This window comes from Phycodurus eques, chromosome 7 (assembly GCF_024500275.1).
Source record: "Phycodurus eques isolate BA_2022a chromosome 7, UOR_Pequ_1.1, whole genome shotgun sequence".
NCBI classification, from domain to species: Eukaryota; Metazoa; Chordata; class Actinopteri; order Syngnathiformes; family Syngnathidae; genus Phycodurus; species Phycodurus eques.
In genome coordinates, this window is record NC_084531.1 from 6,822,396 (window position 1) to 6,847,920 (window position 25,525).

The 25,525-nt window shown below is 39.6% G+C and overlaps 2 protein-coding genes across 2 annotated transcripts in view; both read right to left on the reverse strand.

Annotated features, from left to right (window-relative positions):
* sirt2 (sirtuin 2 (silent mating type information regulation 2, homolog) 2 (S. cerevisiae)) overlaps positions 1-17,269 on the reverse strand; it is a 19,456-nt gene extending 2,187 nt beyond the window's left edge. Inside the window, exons 1-15 of the mRNA XM_061681341.1 lie at positions 17,122-17,269; positions 16,914-16,960; positions 16,471-16,519; positions 16,031-16,141; positions 15,916-15,957; positions 15,705-15,811; positions 15,549-15,605; positions 12,160-12,228; positions 11,937-12,066; positions 11,718-11,777; positions 11,500-11,555; positions 11,336-11,412; positions 11,174-11,225; positions 10,746-10,813; positions 1,458-1,524 (exon numbers count right to left, since the gene is read on the reverse strand). Coding sequence (XP_061537325.1) covers positions 1,458-1,524; positions 10,746-10,813; positions 11,174-11,225; positions 11,336-11,412; positions 11,500-11,555; positions 11,718-11,777; positions 11,937-12,066; positions 12,160-12,228; positions 15,549-15,605; positions 15,705-15,811; positions 15,916-15,957; positions 16,031-16,141; positions 16,471-16,519; positions 16,914-16,960; positions 17,122-17,137 — 1,008 coding nt within the window. The 5' untranslated portion in view covers positions 17,138-17,269. The remainder of the gene's footprint in view (positions 1-1,457; positions 1,525-10,745; positions 10,814-11,173; positions 11,226-11,335; positions 11,413-11,499; positions 11,556-11,717; positions 11,778-11,936; positions 12,067-12,159; positions 12,229-15,548; positions 15,606-15,704; positions 15,812-15,915; positions 15,958-16,030; positions 16,142-16,470; positions 16,520-16,913; positions 16,961-17,121) is intronic.
* Positions 17,270-18,710: 1,441 nt separating this feature from the next.
* Positions 18,711-23,695, reverse strand: dmac2 (distal membrane arm assembly component 2). The gene is made up of 6 exons (XM_061681977.1): positions 23,655-23,695; positions 23,202-23,392; positions 22,695-22,775; positions 21,590-21,729; positions 19,295-19,457; positions 18,711-19,177 (listed from the first exon to the last, which is right to left on the reverse strand). The coding sequence occupies exons 1-6, from the start codon at positions 23,670-23,672 to the stop codon at positions 19,015-19,017; spliced, it is 756 nt and encodes a 251-aa protein (XP_061537961.1). The 5' UTR covers positions 23,673-23,695; the 3' UTR covers positions 18,711-19,014.
* Between the last annotated feature and the right edge of the window lie 1,830 nt (positions 23,696-25,525).

Below are 25,525 nucleotides of genomic sequence, written 5' to 3' on the forward strand. Positions count from 1 at the left end.
GTGGATCACGGAGCAGTCTCCCCCGAGACAATAATCTCTGCAGAAAGAGGCGTCGGATGGCCGTGCCCGAGGAGCTGCACGGATGTTAATGGCAGACAGTGACCGCACCAGATGAATTGGATAAAGTTATGCAAGACTCATTCAACACATTGTGGCAGATGATTGACAGGAGCTAGCCAGCGACTGCTAACTAGCAGCTAAGATAACTAGCCAGCGAGTTATCCCTTAACAGATGTTCTCAGGTAGCCAGTGTGGTTTTATGCATTTTATGGCACTGAGGTCAGCGCAAGACAGACCACGTGCCATGATATGGCAAGGGATCCTGGTTAATGTAAGCCATTTTAAACTAAAAAGAAGCGATTTGGCTTTTTCAGGGGGGAAAAGCAGTTGCTAAAACACACCAGCCAAAATGCCACGGCATATTGTCTTTTCTGGTGCTGTGACAAAATCTGCGCCCCCCCCCCCAAAATACTGCGACCAGCACGTAACCAGGGTGGTTTAGCTAGTTTTCAAATAATCAAATTGATTTTTTCATTTGTTGGAGAATGACAGGTCTTTATTTCAGAATTGTACAAGGAGTAGTGATTTGATTGTGATTCGCTAGTCGTTAGTTACTGTCAATGTAAATAGCGAAGGGGGATTTAGACAGCAAGTCCTAGCACTTACTAAATCAATGTTCCCAATTGAAATGAACTGAAATTCCATTAATCTGTTCCGGCGGCACGGTGGTCGACTGGTTAGCACATCTGCCTTACAGTTCTGAAGACCCGGGTTCAAATCTGGCCTCGCCTGTCTGGAGTTTGCATGTTCTCCCCGTGCATGTGTGGGTTTTCTCCGCGTACTCCGGTTTCTTCCCACATCCCCAAAACATGCATGATAGGTTAATTGAAGACTCTAAATTGCCCGTAGCCGTAAATGTGAGTGTGAATGATTATTGTTTATATATGCCCTGTGATTGGCTGGCGATCAGTTCAGGGTGTACCGCACCTCTCGCCTGAAGATACCTGGGTTAGGCTCCAGCATGCCTGCAACCCTAGTGAGGATAAGCGGTACGAAAAACGGATGGATTAATCCGTTGCATCCACCCCCCAAAAAACACATTCCTGTTTTCAAATGAAGTAAATTAGCACTTTATTGTATAACATCAGAAAACATTAAAATAGAGTGTAAAAAAGAATACTGGTTTTATAAAACGTGATTACTGTACATACTGTAGTATTCGTGTGTTGGATTGGTGCCTTGAAGGGGCGTGGCCTAGTGAGTGACATCAGGAGCTAGAGTTTAGCTGGCCCAATTTGTCCGGTTAGTCTGCGTGTTAATGTCTAGATGTGAGGTGGTGGCCTACAGCAGCTCCTTGCGAGTGTTCTCATTTTGTATTTGTATTTGACTGTTTGTCGCCGTCCCCTGTATTTAGTCTATGCAATAGATGAAATGGAAGGTACAAGAGTAGATATTACCTTCCACCCCAACAGGTCAGCAAGTGCCATACAGCCGTCATCACAAGTGCTGATATGAGCAACATCTCTAGTAAGGGAGAAAAGCCAATGATATATTATCTTGATCAACATCAATAACAACAATTTCTGATAGTTCACAAATAGTTGTAAATACTTGCATCTTTCAACTAAACCACTGTTTCACACACTGCTCTTTTACAGTATATCTACTAAAATGCTAATACTGTAAATCAGACAGGAGCGTTTGGCGAACTGAGACATTACAGGAAATTAAATCTGCTAACTTTTGGGGGGGGGCAGTAACTTCTGTTTAGAGCATCATGGAGATCTTTTCCAAATTGTCATTTAATAAGTTATGTCTTCTTACTTTATACACCATAATTAAGTTCAACAACAACAGTTATAGCAGTGGTCCTGCTATGGTCTAGGATCTTAAAGGTCCCATATTTTGGCTATTTAGACCTCCATAGAGTGATACTCTAACATGAACTTAGTATGAAAGTGTCAGTTTCATTTTAAAAAAAAACACCGCATGTTTGTCATACGAGTGTCCAGAAAAGGCCCTGCTGACAGCTATTTCTGTTTGACCCAGTTTCGCATCCGCTTTGTCCATATTTGGCTAAGACCGCCCGATTTCCTCTAATTGGTTGGCTCCGTGTAGAAGACCTGCTTGTGAGAGCACACGTGTTTGTTACGTTGACAGCGCTGGCTTGGGAGGAGAGAGGTAGGTGGATATCTTCGCTCGTGACGTAGATAAGCTCAAGAAATATGAATGACCTTTCAGGTCTCGTGGCAGAAAAACACAAATTTATATGTCACGTGTTTACTGAGGGGCAGCACGATGGACGACTGCATTTGCCCCACAGTTCTGAGTCCCTGGGTTCGAATCCGGCCGCATCTGTTTGGAGTTTGCATGTTCTCCCCATGCCTGTGTGGGTTTTCTCCGGGTATTCCGGTTTCCTCCCACATCCCAAAAACATGCATGGTAGGTTAATTGACGACTCCAAATTGCCCATAGGTGTGAATGTGAGTGTGAATGATTGTTTTCTTTTTGTGCCCTGCAATTGACTGGAAACCAGTTCAGGGTGTACCCCGACTATCGCCCAGAGTCAGCTGGGATAGGCTCCAGCATGCCCGCGACCCTAGTGAGGAAAAAAGGTATAAAAATTGGATGGATGGATGTTTACATTAATGCTGAAAGGTACATACAGGTTTTGGATAAACATATGCTGCCATCCAAGCAATGTCTTTTTCATGGACGCCCCGGCTTATTTCAGCAAGACAATGCCAAACCACATTCTGCAAGTGTTACAACAGCGTGGCTTCGTAGTTAAAGAGTGTGGGTACTAGACTGGTCTGCCTGGAGTCCAGACCTGTCTCCCATTGAAAATGTGTGGCGCATTATGAAGCATAAAATACGACAACAGAGACCCCGGACTGTTGAACAGCTGAAGCTGTACATCAAGCAAGAATGGGAAAGAATTCCACTTACAAAGCTTCAACAATTAGTGTTCCCAGTTTGTTAGATATATTGTAGAAGTTATCATTTATTTGCTTAGCTTGCATTAGTATTATGGACAATGTTTAGAAAGAAAGATGTCTCGCCTTCAAGAAGATGACTCAGCAGGAATCATCTGAGAGAAGGACGTGGCCGGGACGTGGCAGGTGCCATGTTTTCACCTTGAAACCCTACCCTTAGTGTGTTGTGTCTTGTAGCTTAGTACGTTATGTCTTGTAAACTTAGAAACCTCCCTATTTTCAAATAAATGCAGGAGCGACGGGAGAGATTGTTTAGAGCGTGTTGAGAGGCTGTAACCTGAACAATCTCCCATGCGCCCTCCTCATGAGTAAAATGACCAACGTCTTCATTCCTTTTGTGTTTATTCATTATAATGTTTGGTGAGATAAATCCAACATTAAATTGGTCCTTCGAGCCGGATGTCAACACACCCGAGGATTCCAGTTGTGGAGCCGACACCCAGTTAAGAGACCGTGGCCACGGCAATTGAGACCCTTTCCGGGACTGGTCTTCGTACTCCTCAACTGGGATCTGAAGGTTGACGACAATCCACAGGATTGAAGACGACTGGTGAGTTAAATTTTTAAAAAATTTTTGAATGTATCGCGCGACAAAGAAGTCTGCGGCGAAATAAACCTTGTGTAATACTAGTCACTGGCAAGTAAATGGACGGCGGAGTCCTACAAATTCCGCATGGACGGCGGAGTCCTACAAATTCCGCATGGACGGCGGAGTCCTATACGTGCTAAAATTCCGTGTTAAAATAAAAAAAAAAAAATTCAAAAAATAAAGGACGGCGGAGTCCTAGACGTACTTAAAATTCCGTGCCTTTGTGTTTCCGTGTTTCCATGTTTTCGTGTGTTTGTTAAAACGTTACTAATTTCGTGTGTGTGTGTGTAAAAGTATGGATGTAAGAGACTGGATTGTAAGTGACAACTGAGTTTGGAAGCAGAGGCAAGAATCCTCCGCCCCATTTGGGGTAGAAGGTTGAGGTTTACCATAACTCAGACATTCATTGTCACCCAGTCATTGTTTGAATAAAGTCAGTATTAGGTCACTCTAGGTGCGAATAAACTGACTTCCAAATTCACAAAAATGGGAAACAATAACAATAAAACGAATCCAACAGAAAGCCTGACGTGTAAAGACTGGCAATGTGTACAACTTCAAAACCCTTCCAAAATAAAACATTTAAACACGCGGATAACCAAATACGGTTTCGCTGGCTAGCTAAATTCGCAAAAATTAGTTCAACTTCGAAACAAAATAGAGGGTCGACACAAAAAATAATATATCACAAATGGAAAAAGATGGATTTGACGACTTACTTTTTGGCTAAACATGGCGTCTAAAAGAGAAAAAGGATAGGAGAAAAAGAAATACTATCGAGGCAAAGAGGGAGATAATTTTAGAGGACGCAGCAGAGTAAGATATGGTCGAAAATGTTATGATAATACCATCTGTTGGTGCTGTGGAGATAAAGGCCACATCGCACGTAACTGCCCTAAGAAAAATAACAGAGAATACGGACAAACAACCGCATGACTAAGCCAACCTGATTCCCAACTCAACAAATCCTCTTGTTTAATTATTACAGAGAATGAGGAAGTGGATTTCAATTTACAGGACATTCTGAGTTTGGACACAAAAAAAAAAAAACAAAAAAAACCTGAAATAACCTTGTCAATAAATGGGAAAGAAATGAAATTTCCTTGCGATACAAAAGCATGTAGGAAAAGATCCCAGGTTCCAAACTATCGGGACATAAGGCAATAGTTAAATCTGCAAATACGCAAATTACTTTTGCCATGGAACTTGAACTTGAGCCTGTGTGGATTAGAGAGAGTTCGCCCTCAGGGGAGAACTTGTAAAATGCCAATTTTCAAAGTCCCGGAGTGCCCTGTGAATTTGTTGGGAAGAGATGGCTTATTCCAACTAGGACTTATACTCATTCCATCTTCAAATAAAAATATTGTAGTGAAACGAAAACATGAATTAAAAAGAGACAACCTCTATATGACACTAGAAAACAGAGAAAGTACATTCTATTATACAATCGATATCCCAGACAAACCACCGTTAAACATGGGAGAGAGTCTGTTGTCTGCAGCCTTGCAGCTTATCACACAAATAGAAGATAAAAAAAAAAAAAACAATGATGAGCTGCATATAACACTGTGGTAAAAAAAAACACGCCAATGCAAGACCCAGTATATGAAAACAAGTTACGACATGCGACACCTGATAAAATTACTGAAGATTATCTGTACTCAGACAATGAAGCAAAAGTCGCGGCAGGAATTATTTTACTGGACAAATTAAAGGAACTGCATAAAAATACAAGTGTCCCACGTATTTCATTGTGCAAAGATTATGGGTCACAATGGAAACATGTGGGAACATTACTGAAACAAGGATAGGAGACAAATGATTGGCGACAAATAGAAAACAAACTGGAATACAGTGCGTCAACTGGTCTAATCAGGAATGCGATGTTTTGGACAACGCAGGCTGATGAAGGGAGACACATGCATCCTGTATGATTGGACCAAATGATCCTCACTGAAATTGATGAAGAAATATTGACATAAGCAATGCTTTCGTTTCTATACCAATAGAAAAGAACAGTCAAATTTGGTTTGCATTTAAATTTGAGGGAGAAAATATATTTTTACTAGATTACCACAAGGTTACTGTGAAAGTCCAACCATTTATTCACAAGTAATAATAACAAGCATGTCTAAATTCACTCCCCCAGGAGGGCGTGACATGCAAAGATTCATTAGCCTTACTGTGTCATCTAGCAGAGGAGGGACATAAAGTTAACAAGAATAAATTGCAATGGTGTAAAAAACAAGTCAAATATCTGGTACATAATCTAAGTGTAGGAGGAAGGACTATATTAGAAGGCAGAAAAGCTACAGTTTTAAAAAACCCTAAACCACAAACAAAGAAACATATGATGTCATTTTTAGGTCTGACAAATTAAGGGAGAGCATGGATTCAAAACTATGCAGAAATTATTGCACCATTGTCAAAATTTATGTATGAAGCAAACCTTAAAATGACATCACCTGTTCTATGGAATACAGAGGCGGAAAAGACCTTCTGTGACATTAAACAACATTTGGTGTCCAGGGCTGCGCTCGGCCTTCCAAATTTAATGATAAAACATTCATTCAAATTGTAGATTGTAAACACTATGACATGACCTCCGTACTTACACAACAATATGGTGATAAACTGAGACCAATAGCTTATTTTTCAACTAGACTAGACAACGTGACGTGTGCATTACTGCATTGTGTCAGAGCAGTTGTGGCAGCTTCAATGGCAATAGAGAGCAGTTCCACGATTGTGTTATTTCATCCATTAACTCTTAAGGACCCACATACAGTGTCTGCTCTCCTATTGCAAACCAATATGGCGTTTTTAACACCTGCAAGATATTTATCTTGCATGGCCATCTTGCTGTCACAACCACATTTGACTGTTGAGCGATGCACAACCTTAAATCCAGCCACGCTAACACCCTTACCTGATGAAGGCACGCAGCATGATTGTCAGGAATTGGCCGAACAAACTGCTGAATTAGTAGCATTAACCGAGGCATGCAAACTAAAAATAAATAAAGATGGTACAATCTATACTGATAGCCAGTAAGAGGGTTCCACAACAAGAACGCAATTCAAAGTGCAAAACTACAAAATGAAATTTACATTAGCAAAGAGAAAAAAAAATAAAAATAAATAACTATTCAAATGGGCTGCTATATTGAGCCATGCTGTGTCACATGTCTCAACAGGAGGGATGGTAAGACAGATAAATCAATATTATACAACTTATGGTTTTAATTCCTATTAAAATAATAATAATAATAATAATAATAATTTGTAGAGCATGTATGATTTGTGCTAGGTATAATCCACAAGGCAATTTGAGGCCCAGGAGAGGAATATTGAATTAAACCAAAGTGAAGGAAAAAAGTATTGTTTGGTTATCATAGATGCATTTTCTAAATGGATCGAATTATTCTCAACAAAATCACCTGATGCTCTGACGGTGGCAAAAGCACTATGTAAAGACATCATTCCAAAATATGGCATACCTGAAACCATTTACAGTGATAATGGGACTCATTTTGTAAATCAAATAATCAATAAAATAGGAACCATGTTCCACATCAATTTGAAAAACCATTGTGCTTACCACCACCCTCAGAGTGTAGGTCGAGTGGAAAGAATGAATGGGACAATAAAAAATAGCAGAAAGAAACACGTGGGTTCATTTAACACACTGTAAAAGAGTCATTTCAGCTGAGTACTCAAATAGGGAAGGTGAGCAAAAGTCTGATAACGGAGCGGGAGCAGATGTGTAGATTCTGAAAACGCTTGCTGGTCAGTGAAGAAAAAAGACACCAACCCGTTTAGTGAGAACTCAGCAGAATGGCACACCCGCGTTGGTTACGAGATTCGATGAGTTGTTACATAGCAACTTTGGGTACTATAGTGTTGATTTTGTTTTGTGGTACATGGGACGTCCCACCCTAAATGATACAACGCATTTTTTAGATAGGAAATCACCTACCAACTGGACCAATATGACCAACCCAATAATAAAAAATTTGGAAGCATTAACTCGTACCAAAAGGAGTACAGTTGATGATCAGAACTGTGGGCATGACCTCCAAATGCGGCAAAACAGTTTAATATTTTGTGCCTCCCAAAATCAAGATACTTTAATCATAATTCCATATCCGGCTCTCACCAATGATGCTCAAGAGAATGGGCAGAATTGAGGATTGGTGAAACAGGTTATGATTGGTCCAGTTGGTCACAAAAAAATAGCAAAAGAATATAGAAAGAAGTTTAACATAAGCAAAATGGCCCATAGTTTAATATTGAAATACAAATCAAGTCACCCAGTGTGTTTGATGATGAGTTTGTGGGCATATTCTGGCGGAAAAGATCCCCACTTCCGAGTAGCATTGTGTTATGGCAACCGTGTTGAACCAGAAATGCCATTAAAAAACTTCAAAGAAAAGTGTACACATTTTAATGGTTAATAACATAACTACTTATGATTGGTTCCTTGTAGTCACAGGAGTTTCGGGACAAAATTCTATTCTAGTAGCACCGAATAATTTCACTTGTATAAACATGATTAGTAAAGGAAAAAAAAATAAAAAATAGGACCACTTAACGACACACGGTGTAAAGTAACCTTAAAAGTCGGACCAAAATTTATGCCAGTATCACGGAGCAGCAGCTGGTGGTGGTCCGGAGATGATAGACTGTTTGATAGATTACCTAAAGATCTGGATTGTGAACTATTATCACTTTGATATTGCATGTGTCAGTATACCCTATGCCTGTTCAAGATTTAATGGAAAGGGCACCAATGTTTTTGTCCAATCTAGAACATAGACAAAAAATAGATTTATCCTGGCAGAGGCAAAATTATCCAACATAAAATATACATCAACGCCATAGGTGTTCCTCGTGGGGTTCCTAATCAATACAAATTAGCTGACCAAGTTGCAGGAGGACTTCATATGCTGGTGGTGTACGATGAATAAAAATGTTGATGGGATAAACTATATCCACTTCAATGTACAGAGATTAGGAAATTGGACTCAGAGTGGGTTGGAAGCTGTGCATGAGCAGCTCAAAGCTACCTCTTCAAGGACGTTCCAAAAGCGCATAGCTGTCGACACACTCCTCGCAAGAGAGGGAGGTGTTTGCGGTATGTTTGGAGAACAAACAATACTGCTTCAGATGGCAGCTTGACCAGAGCCATCGATGGTCTACGGACCCTCAATCAACACTCCTTGTGGGACAGCTGGATGGACGTTTTTGGTAAATATAAAACCCTAATTTCACCAATATTGATATCAATTGCTGTTTTTGCAGCCATTCTGACATTTTGTGGATGTTGTTGTATCCCATGCATTCGGGCTTTAATCAGTAAATTAATCACCACAGCCATAACCCCATGGAGAACCGTATGGAGATGATGTATCCATTACTGTTTGATGATAAAGATAATGATGATGATGATGATGATTTTGCTTTAACTGATTTGTTTCCTGATTCAGATGATTACGATGTTTAGACTACAAAATTCATGTATGACAAATTTACTCTGAGTATAAATGTATTTGTTTCATAAAAATGATTCTACAGTTAAAAAAATCGAAATGAAGTGACTGTAAGATGATATGAGAATTTGTGCAAATACATGATAAACAGGAGGGAAATGTTAGATATATTGTAGAAGTTATCATTTATTTGCTTAGCTTGCATTAGTATTATGGACAATGTTTAGAAAGAAAGATGTCTCGCCTTCAAGAAGATGACTCAGCAGGAATCATCTGAGAGAAGGACGTGGCCGGGACGTGGCAGGTGCCATGTTTTCACCTTGAAACCCTACCCTTAGTGTGTTGTGTCTTGTAGCTTAGTACGTTATGTCTTGTAAACTTAGAAACCTCCCTATTTTCAAATAAATGCAGGAGCGACGGGAGAGATTGTTTAGAGCGTGTTGAGAGGCTGTAACCTGAACAATCTCCCATGCGCCCTCCTCATGAGTAAAATGACCAACGTCTTCATTCCTTTTGTGTTTATTCATTATAATGTTTGGTGAGATAAATCCAACACAGTTCCAAAACGTTTATTGAATGTTGTTAAAAGAAAAGGTGATGTAACACAGTGTTAAACATGACCCTGTCCCAGCTTTTTTGGAACGTGTTCCAGCCATAAAATTCTAAGTTAATGATTATTTGCTAAAAACAATACAATTGATCAGTTTGAACATTAAATATCTTGTCTTTGTAGTGTATTCAATGAAATACAGGTCGAACATGATTTGTCATTGTATTCTGTTTTTATTTATGTTTAACACAACGTCCCAACTTCATTGGAATTGGGGTTGTATGATTTCTATGACTGAGCAGATGAAAACCATTCACAAACTGTTTCTGACTCCAAAAACATATCTTTAGTGTCAGATGTAATGCATGAACCGATTACAACAACACTTCAAACACGTTTGTCCTTGATATAATATGGCTGATTGATCATTTGATGGATCATGGTCATGCTTGTGGTCTGGACGGATTGTGGCGGCGAGCAAGTGAAGATATCTTTACTAATTGTTATCAAACCTGCAGGTCACATAAACCTGAACAATTAAATACTAAAATCAAATTCACTTGTTTATCCATTTCATAATTTGTTCATATTAGTGTAAAATTATGAAAATTATTATTTTTTCCCCATTCTTTTAAATTGGATTAAAAAAAATACACGGATTATAAACCCACCCCTATGAAAACATGACCTGTGTGCAGAAGTTAAGAGCTCATTCAATCTTTGTCTTTCACGCCCTCTGTTGGTATACATTAAAACGTGCATGTTAAATACCAAATCATTACCTCCACCAAGGTGACTATGTTTGTGCAAGCAGTTTCCGGTTACTTTTATGCCGACATTTTTGATGTATCACTCTAGATTTTCTTATGATTGTTCAGTTTCGTTCCACAATTGTTCCTATAATATTTGTGAAACACACGTGATAGATAGACGGACGGGTGGATGGACGGACAGACAGACAAATAGCTAGCTAGATGGAACTAATCCAGATAAAATTTGCCTTGAACAATCCAATTCAATACGTGTTTGAACACATATTTCTGTAAATGTGTCAGCCTTCTGGGAGCTGCTTTCTCTGAGTGCTCCTGAGTGAAAAACATGGTGGAACAATCACATTACCTGTAAGCCTTGTCCGAGTCAAAGTCCATCCCTCCTCCAAAACCCAGCAGACCTAACATAGGATCAGCCTGCACACACAGGAAATTAGTTACTGTCAATGTAAATAGAGAAGGGGGATTCTGCTAAAAGAATATCAGATGCACAATTAAAACTAAAAGATAAACATAAGTTAGTTACCATACAGGGGGTCGTCTGTTTACAGCAGTCCCGACATGGTTTCGAGGTCACAAACGCTCATGCTTACTGGTTCTGCTTTTCATTTCACTGTTTTATAATTATGACCTAGAAGTGTTTTTACACTAATGTTTACTGTAATTATGACTTTATTACTGCGTAGGCTTGTGATAGACTATTGTCTACAAATTAAGGTTACATCGTCACCGTCGGAAGTCAGCCCTCGGACCCTCTGTTCATGTGTCGAAGCTCACCTGGCCTGTCTTTTCCATGTTGATGAGCAACCTTGGGCAGCTTTTTGAAACCCTAAGTAGAACAGACAAAAATCAAGAAGATTGGAGAAAGGAAAAAAAAACTGATTTTCCTCAATGTTGCTGTATGTAGTCAGGGTTTCAGGAACATGAAATTCTGGGTACCTGCCGACCAGACTGGCAAAAGGCTGGACCTGCAAAGATGTCCCCATGATGATGAGAAGATCACAGCGTGGGAAGTCCTGGATGTGCAAAGAGGAAATTATTGCAGGCACTTTTTAACACATAATTTCCAACATATGTGCTTGGCAGCTACCACATCATCTCACCATCTTCATTGATGTGAAGAACCGCACTGGCAGGTTCTCTCCAAAGAAGACAATATCTTGTTAAAGAAAGGACAAAATCATGGAAAGAAGCATGGTCATGACAGAAAATTGACATGTTGCCATACTTTTGTCAAATGTATTGTGGACAGCAGAAGGAAGAGTACTTCAGGACAAAAAAGGGGGTAAAGTAAAGCAGAACAGAGGAAAAAAAAACTGACCTGGTTTGACGAGACTCCTGCATTTTTCACATCTGGGAATGTCATCAGAAAATATTTTTTCTATAAACAGAAGGTAAACACAGAAGAAGGGAGTTTTAGTCCCAAACAGTGAAAGTTACAAAAGTGACAACAAATGTTAAGCATCCTCAGGTCTTTCGAAATGTGCTACATATCTACGTTTTAATAATAATAACAATAGTAAAGTGGGGGAAAATACACCTTTCATCCAGTCAAGACTGTACTCTTTGTGGCAAGTGAATTTGACACAGTGGGATATGTAAAACGTTCCGTGGGCTTCAATTAGATCACCACTCTCAAGCCCGGCCACTCGCTCCAGCGTGTCAATATTCTAAATGACCAACAACAAAAAACATCAATATTAATATAGAAACAGGGAATGCAGTTTGCTAAGTGAAAACTGTGAGTGAGTTTATTTTCCTGCCTGTGTGTAGCAGCGTTTCAGGAGGCCTTTATCCTTCAGCAGCTTCATGAAGTAGTGACACACAGTTGGCTATAGCAAAAGTAAAAAAAAAAGGAGAACAAACAGCACCAAAATTTATTACATTGCTGATATAATTGAAGTAATTTTGAATACATTTTTATATAATCATGTTTTCAATGTTTATTGTAGCCTACTTGGCTGCAGTGATACACGAAATTTTGGCCACTTAAAATTTCCGTCCGAAAACGCCCCAAAAGTGCATTTTCAGTTTCGGACAGAAATAATTTTTTCACCAAAATAAAACGACCGAAACAGGATGTCGTTATGATGCAAGCAAAAAACGCGGCCTGCGCATGCTTGTGTACACTTTATTGTGAAAAAATTTGCTGCTTTCCGCTGTTTGGATGCAGGGGTGAATACGTGTTGCACTTCATTTTGCGCTGCCCCAGCCAGCTACCTACGAGGTACAGCTAACCCAGCTAAATACGATGACAAATCGCGGAAAATAATTCTTCATACTGTTCAATTGCACAACATAATCATGATTCTATAATTGTAATCACTACCAAATTTTGGCTTCAGTATTTGTTATTTTAATGTTTTTATTGCATCAACCTTGAAACCTTGAAAATACAGCCCTATGGGGGACACAAGCCAGTGCAAACTGTAGGCCGGTCAGAGGGTTGCGTAATGCAGAGGGTTGCGTAGGGAAGGGCATCCGGCTTAAAACTTTGCCAAACAAATATGAGCGTTCATCCAAAGAATTCCATACCGGATCGGTCGTGGCCCGGGTTAACAACGTCCGCCACCGGCGCCGTCAACCTGCAGTGCGCCGGTGGAAATTCAGTTACTCTGTGTCGAAGAAGAAGAAGAGGTGGAAAGCGGTTCTTCGGCAGAAAGAGAAGAGGAAAGCACAGAGCCTAGAACTGAATGTGGGGACTTTGAATATTGGGACTATCACAGGACAATATCGGGAGTTGGTTGGATGATGATGAGGAGAAAGGTTGATATATTGTGTGTCCAGGAGACCAGGTGGAAAGGCAGTAAGGCTAGAAGTTTAGGGGCAGGGGTTTGAACCTGGGACCTCAGAACTGATAAGCCCTGAGCCCCTTCCTGTTTGCAGTGGTGATGGATAGGCTGACAGATGAGGTTAGACTGGAATCCCCGTGGACCATAATGTTTGCAGATGACATTGTGATCTGCAGTGAAAGCAGGGAGCAGGTGGAGGAACAGTTAGAAAGATGGAGGCATGCACTGGAAAGCAGAGGAGTGAAGATTAGCCGAAGTAAAACAGAATATACGTGCATGAATGAGAGGGATGGTGGGGGAAGAGTGAGGCTACACGGAGAAGAGATAGCAAGGGTGGAGGACTTTAAATACTTGGGTTCAACCGTCCAGAACAATGGTGAGTGTGGTCAGGAAGTGAAGAAACGGGTCCAAGCAGGTTAGAACGGGTGGAGGAAGGTGTCCAGTGTGTTATGTGACAGAAGAGTCTCTGCTAGGATGAAGGGCAAAATTTATAAAACAGTGCAGAGGCCAGCCATGATGTACGGATTAGAGACAGTGGCACTGAAGAGACTAACTGGAGGTGGCGGAAATGAAGATGTTGAGGTTCGCTCTCGGAGTGACCAGGTTGGATAAAATTAGAAATGAGCTCATCAGAGGGTCAGCCAAGGTTCGATGTTTTGGAGACAAAGTTAGAGAGAGCAGACTTCGATGGTTTGGACACGTCCAGAGGAGAGAGAGTCAGTATATTGGTAGAAGGATGATGAGGATGGAGCTGCCAGGCAAGAGAGCTAGAGGAAGACCAAAGAGAAGGTTGATGGATGTCGTGAGGGAAGACATGAGGGCAGCTGGTGTTCGAGAGGAGGATGCAGGAGATGGGCTTACATGGAAAAGGATGACGCACTGTGGCGACCCGTAACGGCAAAAGCCGAAAGGAAAAGAAGATTGCATCAATCTTGTAATGGTGTGCCATCGTCAAAATAGCTGTGTCTATGGATTAATTCGCCTTTACCAATTCTGTTTTCAACCTTGGTTTAAAAAAAGAATAAAAAGCAAGTCTATTAAATCAGATTAATCAGATTTCAAAAGTCAATTAAAATTCAGCACTCTATTTTGCAAAGAAACAAATATGAACTTGATAATTTATGCATGGACAATAGTTTTGATTTCTAAGTTTGTGAATTTACTTGTAGAGATGTCTTCTCTTGCATGCTATTTATATTACATATTTATATTTCCTATATCCACTATTGCTACTGATATGATGGAAATTTCCATATTATGGGACTAGTAAAAGGTTATCTTATCTTATATTAAAAATATATATTATTAAAAATAATATATATTTTTAACCTGAACCTTCTCAGATGACGTCTCCAGTGACGTTATAATTCATTTATGGTCCAGAGCCTGTGAATTATTTTACATTTATATTTCCAGACGCTTATTAATTGACTTGTCATTTGTTGTTGAAACTTGGGTTACTCAATGCTATAACGTGTTTCCAGCCAGACCTATGTCACAAGTGTACTGTATCACCCAATCACTTATTTCGGATGTTTTGTGACTTCATGACGCGATAGCTTAGCAATTAGCATCATGCTTTTCCATTTTTTCCTACCCACTCCTCACCCTTCCTTCGGAATAACGTAAACTATACGTGTAAGAAGCATGGTAAGAAGTGTAGTTTATCCCCTACCATGGAGGGGATTGATTAGTGACTTACAATGCGTTGACACAGGACACAAAGAGAACTTTCACCTTTGCGGCATGGCAATCAGGAGGCACAATAAAATAGTGTGCTCCGAAGCAGCGTTTTTCTCTCTTTAAAGAAACAAAAAACAAAAAAACAATATAACGTTTATTTTATCGAATTCATTTATGAACTTTTCATCACGGTGGCCTGACACAGCGCCGTACTGGCCGGTAATGTCGGACGCTGGATTCCCGCCGGTATCCGGAACGATCGGTGTTACGGCCGTAACGATTCAGCGTTCAGTGATTTCCGTAACAAAATACGATGTTCCATAACATTTGGCAGCTCTGTTGATGCAATAAATATATTACATTAATAAATATTGAAGACATAATTGATTAACAATTACAATGATAGCGCAATGAGCAATTGAATAGCATGCAGAATTATTTTTATCCTATTGCATAATATACTACAATAACTGTCCCACAGTAATGTTCTTGACATAATTTTACAAATATGGAAATGACTGCTCAGCAGTGATAGCCATAAATGCAATTTTACTAATTGGCATAATAAGTTCTTTTTGAGTTTCGGTTTCCGGCCTTGGTTTCCTCATTTTCGGTTTTCGAATTCGGCCAAGAATTTTCATTTCGGTGCATTGCTACTGGGCAGCATTATGTTCTACCTTAAACTGTCCTGGATAAAGTTCCTTGGCCAAGGCAAAGAAGGGCTCTGGATGTTTCTGGGATAGAAAAAAGAAAATGGGGTCAGCGAAAATGTCATGTGATCGTTTGGTCACTTGATTCTTTTTAACATAAAAAATATTATTAAACATACTGACCTTAAAGTAATCGATTTGAAAGATAGCCTCCGGGTAGGGCAGGTTATATTTCTGCAGGTTTGCATATAGGCCAGTATCAGGTGAGCGAAAATCAGGAATCCCAGCCGCTGTGGATGTTCAGATTGGATGTGTTGGCCTTCAGTTTGAAAGTATATTATCACCAAACGTTTGTCGACTACAGCTGAATGTTTTCTTTCTGTGAGATACTCACATGTGGATATACCTGCTCCAGCCATACATATGATGTTTTTACCTGTAAGAAGTGGATTTTAGTGAATTTATTCACAAAGGTCAGTCGTAGTGAAAGAGCATAACTCGAGACTCACATTTGCCACTCAGAATGTATTGGGCCACTCTCTCCAAGGTCAAATCATCCAAAACCTTTTCTGGTGAGCCAAGGCCCAGAGTGCGGGAAAACAAGTTCCGCAGGAAGTCCACTGGCAGGACAAGAGATCATTAAATGGCTATACACAAAACATGTTGAAACCATGCATGCATGTGTGTTATCGAGGTCTCTTTTCTACCGGCATCATAATCAGTACAGCAAATTTTAAAATCTATTGAGGAAAAAAAATACAAAATAGGCTCTGTACAATTCCAAATGTTGCTACAAAAAAGGGAACAAAGACTACTGTATCCAATAAATAATATATAAGAAATAAATATAGGTTGGGAGTAACTATATTAACATTATGAAAATAATGAGAACAAGTCACAAGAATGACAGTTAATAACCAATAAAAGAACAAAGATGTTAATGACATACTCTCAGTGTTTCCAGCCGCTTCCTCCTCACTGCTGTCGTCAGATTGCTCCTATCATAAAATCACTGACATTTTACCAGTGATTATAACTGCAGCAAATCTATACCGTTACAACCATATAACAAATAATAACATGTTATACCTGAATCATCACAGAAACACAATGGAGAAATACTGTACCCTACGTGTTTCTTGTTGAACGAGCTATATCAAATGATAAACACCGGAGGAATCAGCTTATCATTCATTCGGCTCGAGTTCTATTGTAGATATTGTATATTTTGTACACATAACTTGGACATTCACAAATTCCCCGTTCATACAATTCAAACGTGATTAATTTTCTGAATATGTGCGATTAGCGTTAGCCGTGTCAGCTACTGACATGATCGGCGTAGCTGTCAACAAGCATAGACAATTTCGATTTCATTTTATTTATTTTTACCTCTCGTTCAGATGTAGTTATCTCCTCTTCTTTGCTGTTGGGCGGTTCTGCAAATGCAAAACAAGAATTCAAAATTTCAAATGGAACTTGTTTGGAGTGATATTTCGCCAGGAATAATCATGTTAAGCTAGCCATGGTGAGCTCAACTTGAGGTACAAAACAACGTTTGGTATATAATAAGCCAGTGTTTCAGTCACTGCTTTTCTACCTGATGTCTCGGACATTTATTCGCCTGTGGAACCCTTTCGAGCTAACCTATCTGAAAGACAACCGGTTTAAACCTCGAAGCTGTTTTCACACCGTCGTGGCGGGTTTTCAGCAGCGGTACCGATCCATCCGCCAGACAAGTACGCCTATTGTTGGTGTCCGTCAATAACATCATCCGTGTTTCATATGACGTATTACTAAAGGCACTATTGGTTCCTACCTTAGCTTACAGTACAGAACTCGGTATAAAGTTTTAGCATAAAACATGTTAATATGTGGATAATATAAAATAATAAATGTATACAATACATATGTATTACGATACACTTCAACGAGTGTCAGAATTAAAATGTGTTCGGCATAGGATGGAAGGAAACAAATTGAATGGCAAAGTTGCAGACAACTATTGCTCTGATCTATCAGTTTTGCATGCATAATATACAGTATATCTAAACATACAATGTTGCTGTGATGTATTTACCAAACTCACGTTTTATTAGTCCCAATCGTCTTCACTTACTCTCTGCAGATTCAGTTTGAGTCCCAAACTGATTATAGGCTTGAAGATTCAATTTATAAGCTTGTATCTTGTAGACAGAAAATTTTCTGAAAAAAACTATTCCTGTAAAGTTTACAGGAATAGTTTTATTCCTGTAAAGTTTACAGGAATATTTTTTTTTGCACTTCCCAGTTTTGACTGAGAAGATACGGACTCTTGGATATTTATCATATATCAGCAACTCCCTGAGAAAAACGTTTTTTGTTTTTTTTTCTTGAACAAGGCACAACTCTACTGAGGAGACATGTCACCTCTCTGCTGCATGCGTATGTGAAGTACACAAAAATTACACAAATGTAATCTTGTGATTTAGGTGTGCTGCTGCATGCGAAAATATTTTCCCCTCACAGATACCTAAGTAACACAACATAGATACAAAGCTACTGAACACTCCATTTCATTGTTACAACAATGACAATAAAGACTGATTCCATTATATTGTCACTACAAGCATAAATATATTGGTAAAATTATACCCCTCTGACAGTGTTGATCCATACATCCATCCATTTTCTGAACCAATGTTCCACACAAGGGTCACGGAGGTGCTGGCGCCTATCTCAGCGAACTGTGGGTACACTCTGAACTGGTCCCCAGCCAATCACAGGGTGCATATAAACAACCATTTGCACTCACATTCACACCTATGGACAACTTTGAGTCTTCAATTAACCTTCCATGCATGTTTTTGGAATGTGGGAGGAAACCGGAGTACCCAGAGATAACCCACGCAGGCATGGGGAAAACATGTCAACTCCACACAGGCATGGCAGGGTTTGAACCCAGGACCTCAGAACTGTGAGGCAGATGTGCTAACCAGTCACCCACCATTCCACCCTATGATGTTGATCAAAACAGATTATCATTAATTCTGTACATATTTTGTGATAAAGTGTATGAATTTGAGTTCATTAAATTGCACACAAGTGCCTAATTTTGCAGCCTGCAAGTGTGCATCCAATCAGATTTTTCCTCATGACCTAAGGTCTCAAGGTCATGGACTTATAAATAATAGGATGAGTCAAATCAGATAAAACCAGATCATATTAGTCTTTATTGAAGACATTCTGAAGACAAAGTTTGTTCTCCTACTTCCGTACAGACGCAAAGACAATACATACAGTAGACCCGATCTGAATAATCCAATAATGATGTAAACCAACAACTATGGTTCGTAGTACATGTGATTCATATTAGATCTTTTTCATTTCCAATAAAATCAACTCAAGTCAAAATCTTCTTTGGGGGATTTCAGATGTGAAGTCAGAATTCTGTCTCCTTTACACAGGCAATGAGTGAAATTCTGATTATTGTCCTTGTGTACTGTATACAGTTCTACCCTTGGCTTCGCTCTCCGTCAACTCCTTCTGGCTCTAAGCTGTGATCATAACCAGAAGCAATGACCTCACAATGTGGTAACATCTCCTCTAGCAGGATAATCACCAAGCCAGGAGTCGAAATCCCTGGGAGGGCTGACACGTCCAGACGGCGTAGTCCCCTACAATACAAAGTTGAAAAAAAAAAAAAAAAAAACATATAACCAAACAGGAGCGAAAATTAACATTTAAGAAAATGAGTATGTCAGTTAATCGTCTTGCCCATGAGTTTGAATTACTTGAGATTCCTCAGGGCAGCCAGCCCGCCTGTGGTGATGCGTGGGCAATGAGAGATGTCCAGCTCCTTCAGAGAGTCCTGGAACACATGCAGCCTGGCCAAGAACCAGTCATCCACCTCAGAGCATCCTCGTAAGGACAGAGTCCGCAAAGATTTCTGTCCCTCTGAGAGAGAACAATTGACAAACACATTAATTAATCCTAAAGTCATTGACAAAACGGTTCTTATACTATAAATAGTAAAAATACAAAATTATACATATATACACACACACACACACACACACACACACACAGTGGCTGAAATAAGTCGATCCATCCATTTTCTGAGCCGCTTCTCCTCACTAGGGTCGCGGGCGTGCTGAAGCCTATCCCAGCTGTCATCGGGGTACACCCTGAACTGGTTGCCAGCCAATCACAGAGCCCATAGAAACAAACAACCATCCGCACTCACAGTCACACCTACGGGCAATTTAGAGTCTCCAATTTATGCATGTTTTTGGGATGTGGGAGGAAACCGGAGTGCCCGGAGAAAACCCATGCAGGCACGGGGAGAACATGCAAACTCCACGCAGTCGGGGCCAAGGATTGAACCCGGGTCCTCAGAACTGCGAGGCTGACGCTCTAACCAGTCTCCCACCGTGCCGCCTGCTGAAATAAGTAAATAAGTTTAACACGTCACCATTTTTCTCACTAAATATATTTCCAAACGTGCTCTTGACATGATATTTTCACCAAATGCTGGGAACATCCCAAGTAATCCATACATACAAAGAAAGTAGAATAAATAAGATCACAAATTATGTGTCATAATGTGAAATGTCACAGGGAAAAAGTATTGAACACATGAAGAAAGGGAGGTGCAAAAAGGCATGGAAAGCCAAGACAACACCTAAAATCTATCAATAATCAAACAACAATCCAGCTCTTTGTAAGTGCAAATGAATATCAGATGGTTCAGTCCTAATTGATGGCCTACAAAAAGGTCTCATTGCCAAGGTGTGAGTGAAGACACATCTCATAATGGGTAAGAGCAAAGACCTGTCTCAAGACCATCGCAAACTAATTGTTACAAGACATTACAATGGCATTGGTTACAAGTGCATATTTAAGCTTCTGAACGTTCCAGTGAGCACAGCTGGGACCACAATACGTAAGTGGAAAGCCAATCATAATACCATAAATTTGTCTTGATGAGGTGCTCCTTGCAAGATTTCTGACAGAGGAGTGTAAAGAGTAATCGGAATAATTGTCCAAGAGCCAAGGACCACCTGTGGAGAGCTTCAAAAAGACAAAAATTAGCAGGTACTGTTGTCACAAGGAAAACAGTTAGTATTGTACACCGCCGCCAAGGCCTGTATGCATGCTCAGCACGCAAGACCCGATTTCTGAAAAGAAAAAAAAAAAGCATTTAAAAGCTTGTTTAAAATTTGATGAACAACATTTGGACAAGCCAGTTAAATATTGGGAGAATACAGTCTGGTCTGATGAGAGCAAAACTCTTTGGAAGCCATAATGCACACCACGTTTGGAGGAGAAATGGCATCACCCTAAAAACACCATACCAACAGTGAAGTTCGGAGGTGGGAACATTTTCAGCAAATGGTACTGGTAAACTTCACGATTGAAGGAAGGATGAATGGGCAAATGTACCGAGACATTCTTGACAAAAATCTGCTGCCATCTACAAGGATGATGAAAATGAAAGGTGGGTGGACATTTCAGCAGGAGAATGAACCAAAACATACTGCCAAGAAAACTCTCAATTGGTTTCAAAGAAAACAAATAAAGCTGCTAGGATGGTCCAGCCAATCACGCGACTTGAATCCAATCGAAAATCTACGGAAAGAACTGAAACTCAAGGTCCATAAAAGAAGCCCACGGAACCTTCAAAACTTGAAGACTGCTTGTGTGGAGGAATGGACCAAAATCACACCAGAGCGATGCATGCAACTAGTTTCTCCATACATGAGGCATCTTGAAGCTGTCATTGTAAAGAAAGGCTTTTGTACAAAGTATTAAATAAATACCAGTTGGCGTGTTCAATACTTTTTCCCTGTGTCATGTCACATTATTATACACAAATTCATTTCTGAGCTTATTTCGTTTACTTTCTTTGTATGTATGGGTTACTTGGGTTGTTCCCAACATCTGGTGAAAGTTTCATGTCAATAGCACCTTTGGAAATATATGCAGTGAGAAAAATGATGTGATAAATACTTATTTCAGCCGCTGTATATCTAAAATATTGTTTGAAAAAGCAGAAAACTAAAAATTAGCTCAAATAATACTAGTACCCAAGTTGGACAGTCCAATGTAGTTGATGATTGTATAGCTCATGTCTACTTCCTCAAGAGGTGTGTCTTTGTAACTCAAGAAGTCCCATTTGAACTTGCCCTTCCGGTCCACACGGAACCATTCTGACTGGCCAACAAATCTGGGACACACAATAGATGCAAAGTGGCTTGAATATTTCAAAAACAAGTGTTGTATCTGTATTTTTCATCACATTTTATTCATGTTTTACATCTGCTACAGTAACTATAATTGCAGTGTATGGCCCACACAACAATATTATACAAGAAAACAATAATAATAATTGTGAACAGTAAGCCAGCAGTTGAGTCGAATTTTTTGAAAAGTGAGAGAGTGCGATGTAAATGGGTCACTTTAGTGCACTGCACCACCAATCCCCAGATATCATATAATGTAGAAAAAGTTAGTCAAGTTAGCTGATAGATTTATAGACAATGGATAGACTACTACGAATACTTGACAGGATTTACAGTATATCAGGGCTCACTGAAGATGACTTAAAAATAACTCCAATGTTTTGTTCTGAGCCAGCTGTATACAGCAGAGAAGGTGACCAGTGACTGAGACCAAGTATCTTCCACTTCAGAATGCCTTGATAGTCCTGAGATTTCATTGTCTTCTGCAAAAGACAGTGTGCAAGATGCAACAAAGCAGCGCCAGAGCATAACTGAGTCTTGTGCATGTTTTACAGTAGGTACAGTGTTCTTCTCTTTGTATGCTTAATTGTTGCATCTTAAGAGCTAATAAAGCTGATGTGACTTGTCGAAAAGTTTCAGTTTTGTTTCATCTATCTAGTGGACATTTTTTATTTTTTTTTCGGAGGGGGTGGGGGGAAATTTAAGCCTCGTCAGCTTCAAGCTATTTCGGTGACCATTGTCAATTTTTCTTTCTTTAATAAAAGGGAAGCAACAATTTAGCCTATGTGCGAACACGTGAAAATGAAACAACTTAATGACTCCTCTGCTTGTCATTTGAAGGATGAGGCAAACCATCATTAAACTCCACACAGTGAGAAAAAAAAAAAAGGTTAACCCTCCTTTCCGCATACTGAGAAAAAAGACAACACCACTGGCAAATGGCACTTACCGAAATCCTCCCCTTAAACACAAGACGTAGTAGGCGGCTGCAATGTCCGCCCCATAAAGGCCCTGAGTGTAGCTATAGTAACTGTGAAAGACACACAGATAATTAGTTCACGATTCAAAGAATATCAAACACAATTTACACTTCATTGCATAGCACATGATAACTTGCACTGCGAAAAATATATTTTTGGCATTATATTCACAATACCGAAATGATTATTGGACATAAGAAATGCTTACAGCTGCAAAGTTGTGCAAAATGTACTGAAACATTTAAGTTGGAAATGTGCATTAAAAACTTTAAAGAAAGTTCTCGTCCATTTTAGTGCCATCCTGAAATTTCGTTCAAAAGCTCTCTCTCTCTCTCTCTCTTTGTGCTTGGTGTAAATGCTGCCAAGGTCGACGTCCTACTTTTCTGCTATTCATTCACCTTGTTACCAGTGTTGAGTGTATTTTTCAAATTACACAGGGACTTGTGATGTTATTTCCTCTAGCACGTGAATCTTACGCGTTCTTCTTTTGCAGCCCTCTCCTTTTCATCCGAGACTTCCATCTGAGGAGCATCTCGACGTCATAGAAACGCTGGGTGAGGAAGAGGAGCAACCTGGTGTGCATGGGAGGCGAACTCACAGGGCTGGAGCTCCATGGTCGCCTAGCAACAAGGAGCCGAGATGACCGCTGACAGCACCCGAGTAGAGACTAGTGAGCAGACGTACCGAAAATATAGTTACTACCCGCACAATTAACAATAGAAGACGCAACGAAATATACAAAATTAAACATGCACCAGTCAATGTTTACGAAAGTTAGCTAACAGGACACCACCACCGCGAAGGTGGCAAACGCGGCACAAGCATTGACATACTGAAATACTAAACGGGCCATTAGATAGGTGTAAAAAAATGTTTGTTAAGTATTCTGGTTACTCAAGTAATAAACCCAAACGTGACGGATGACTTACCACCAAGGGGGCAGACATGATAATGTGGTTCTACAGAAAGGCGCGAGGGTCAAAAATGTCCATTCCGCATAGGAAGTACACGGTTTCGCCCACAAAGTGCCGCTATAAACTCGTATTTCGGTTATTTGAGCCTACTCTTTTGTAGTAGGCTCAAATTGTCAGTCTCTCATTTACGAAAGAGAAGCAGACACTTTTTGGGACTAAACCATCAAATCCGATAAACGTTGAGCAAAAGCAAAAGAGGAATAGATTGGATTTATAAAACCAACATGTTACCATACTAAATCCTAGGGGAAGATACCGTACACATTTTAACATTAAACCAGCAACCCGTAAAGTGAGTACTAAAAAATGCATAAAATGACCCTTTGGACTTATTTTGGGGACTTTCGTATGAAATGCAACGTACAATGTGTAAAACAGAATTTGACTTTTGTAAATACTTTCAATACTAATATATAAAATCCTCTCTTTGCTTCTCCCTCTCTGTGTGTCCAAATAGGAGTTATATTGTAAAGTTAATGGGCTCCCTTAGCTTATCAGTAGCACCTTGGCCTTCATATTAACACATGCACACGACAAAACAGCTAGATTATCTCATTCCAATTCAAACAGAGGACAATAGTGATGTCTCCGACTACAGAAGTCTCTGGCCACCTGAAACGTTTCCTAGCTAGAAAAAATGTCAGCTAACTCCTACCTGACAACATAAACATTTAGCTACAATGCAGCAAAAATGAGGAATGGCAATCATAATAGTGTGTTAGTATTGAGTGGTAGAAGTTAAGAAATGTTCCACTGATACTGGTTTAAGGCCGGTACTTAGGCTATAACTCCATACCACCGGAAGGCAGCGTATTGTCCACAACATACTGCCCTATACTGTATAAGTGAGTTCGCCATATTGCGGAGCTAGTTGAATGTTGTGAGTATAGCTTATCCCCTGTATCAAGGGTCACCAATATGGTGCCAAGGACAACATAAGTTGCCCACAGGCCTGTACTAAAAATAGCTCACCAGTGCATGTCTAATTTATTTTGGGTGGCTATTAAAGAAAAAAATAAATACATAAAATAGTGCCAATTACCAGTGAGTCAGCATCTAACGTTTTGTTTTTTGTTGCTTTTATATGTTGAATCACACTTGCATTGGTGTAAAAAGGTCAGTTGCATAGCATTCATGGAGACAAGTAAGCAGGCACAATCACAATGAAGAAATGATTTCCTTCCAAATAATTTGAGCAAATTTATGATTTCAGAAGTGTGTTAAGAACTGGTAGCCCATCGCATTAATGAGACCCCAAGAAGTAGCGCTCAGTTTCAAAAACGTTGGTGACCTCTTCCCTATACAATGTATTCTAAAATGTATCATGAAAAGTAGCGAACAACCGATGTTCACGAGAAAAGCATTATATCCCATAATGCAGTGGCTGATAAGAAACAAATATTTTCTGTTTCCGAGTTATTATTTGATAGTTGACACAAGACAAATTCATGAGTTTTGGCGTGAAATTATCTTCAATGGAAGCAGCACAACGCATTACAACTTGGCTGAGCATAGTGCTTTCTTTGTATAAATTCTGTAAAACACACCAAACTTAAAGCAATAAAACATTATTTGTATTTATTTATTTGTTCAGTATTCATTACAGAAGATGAACGACTGATGAGTGAACTATATAGTCCACTTGATAAAAAAAAAAAAAAAATCCTATATTGTGATTAGGGACTAAGGAAAGAGTGAATGATTCCGAACACGGCCAGTTTTATTACACACAAGATGGTGATGATGACTATTTTAACTGTCATCTTTCTCTCTCTCTCACACACACAGGCCTATATACTATATAGAAGTGTGAGAGTTGTCTGGCA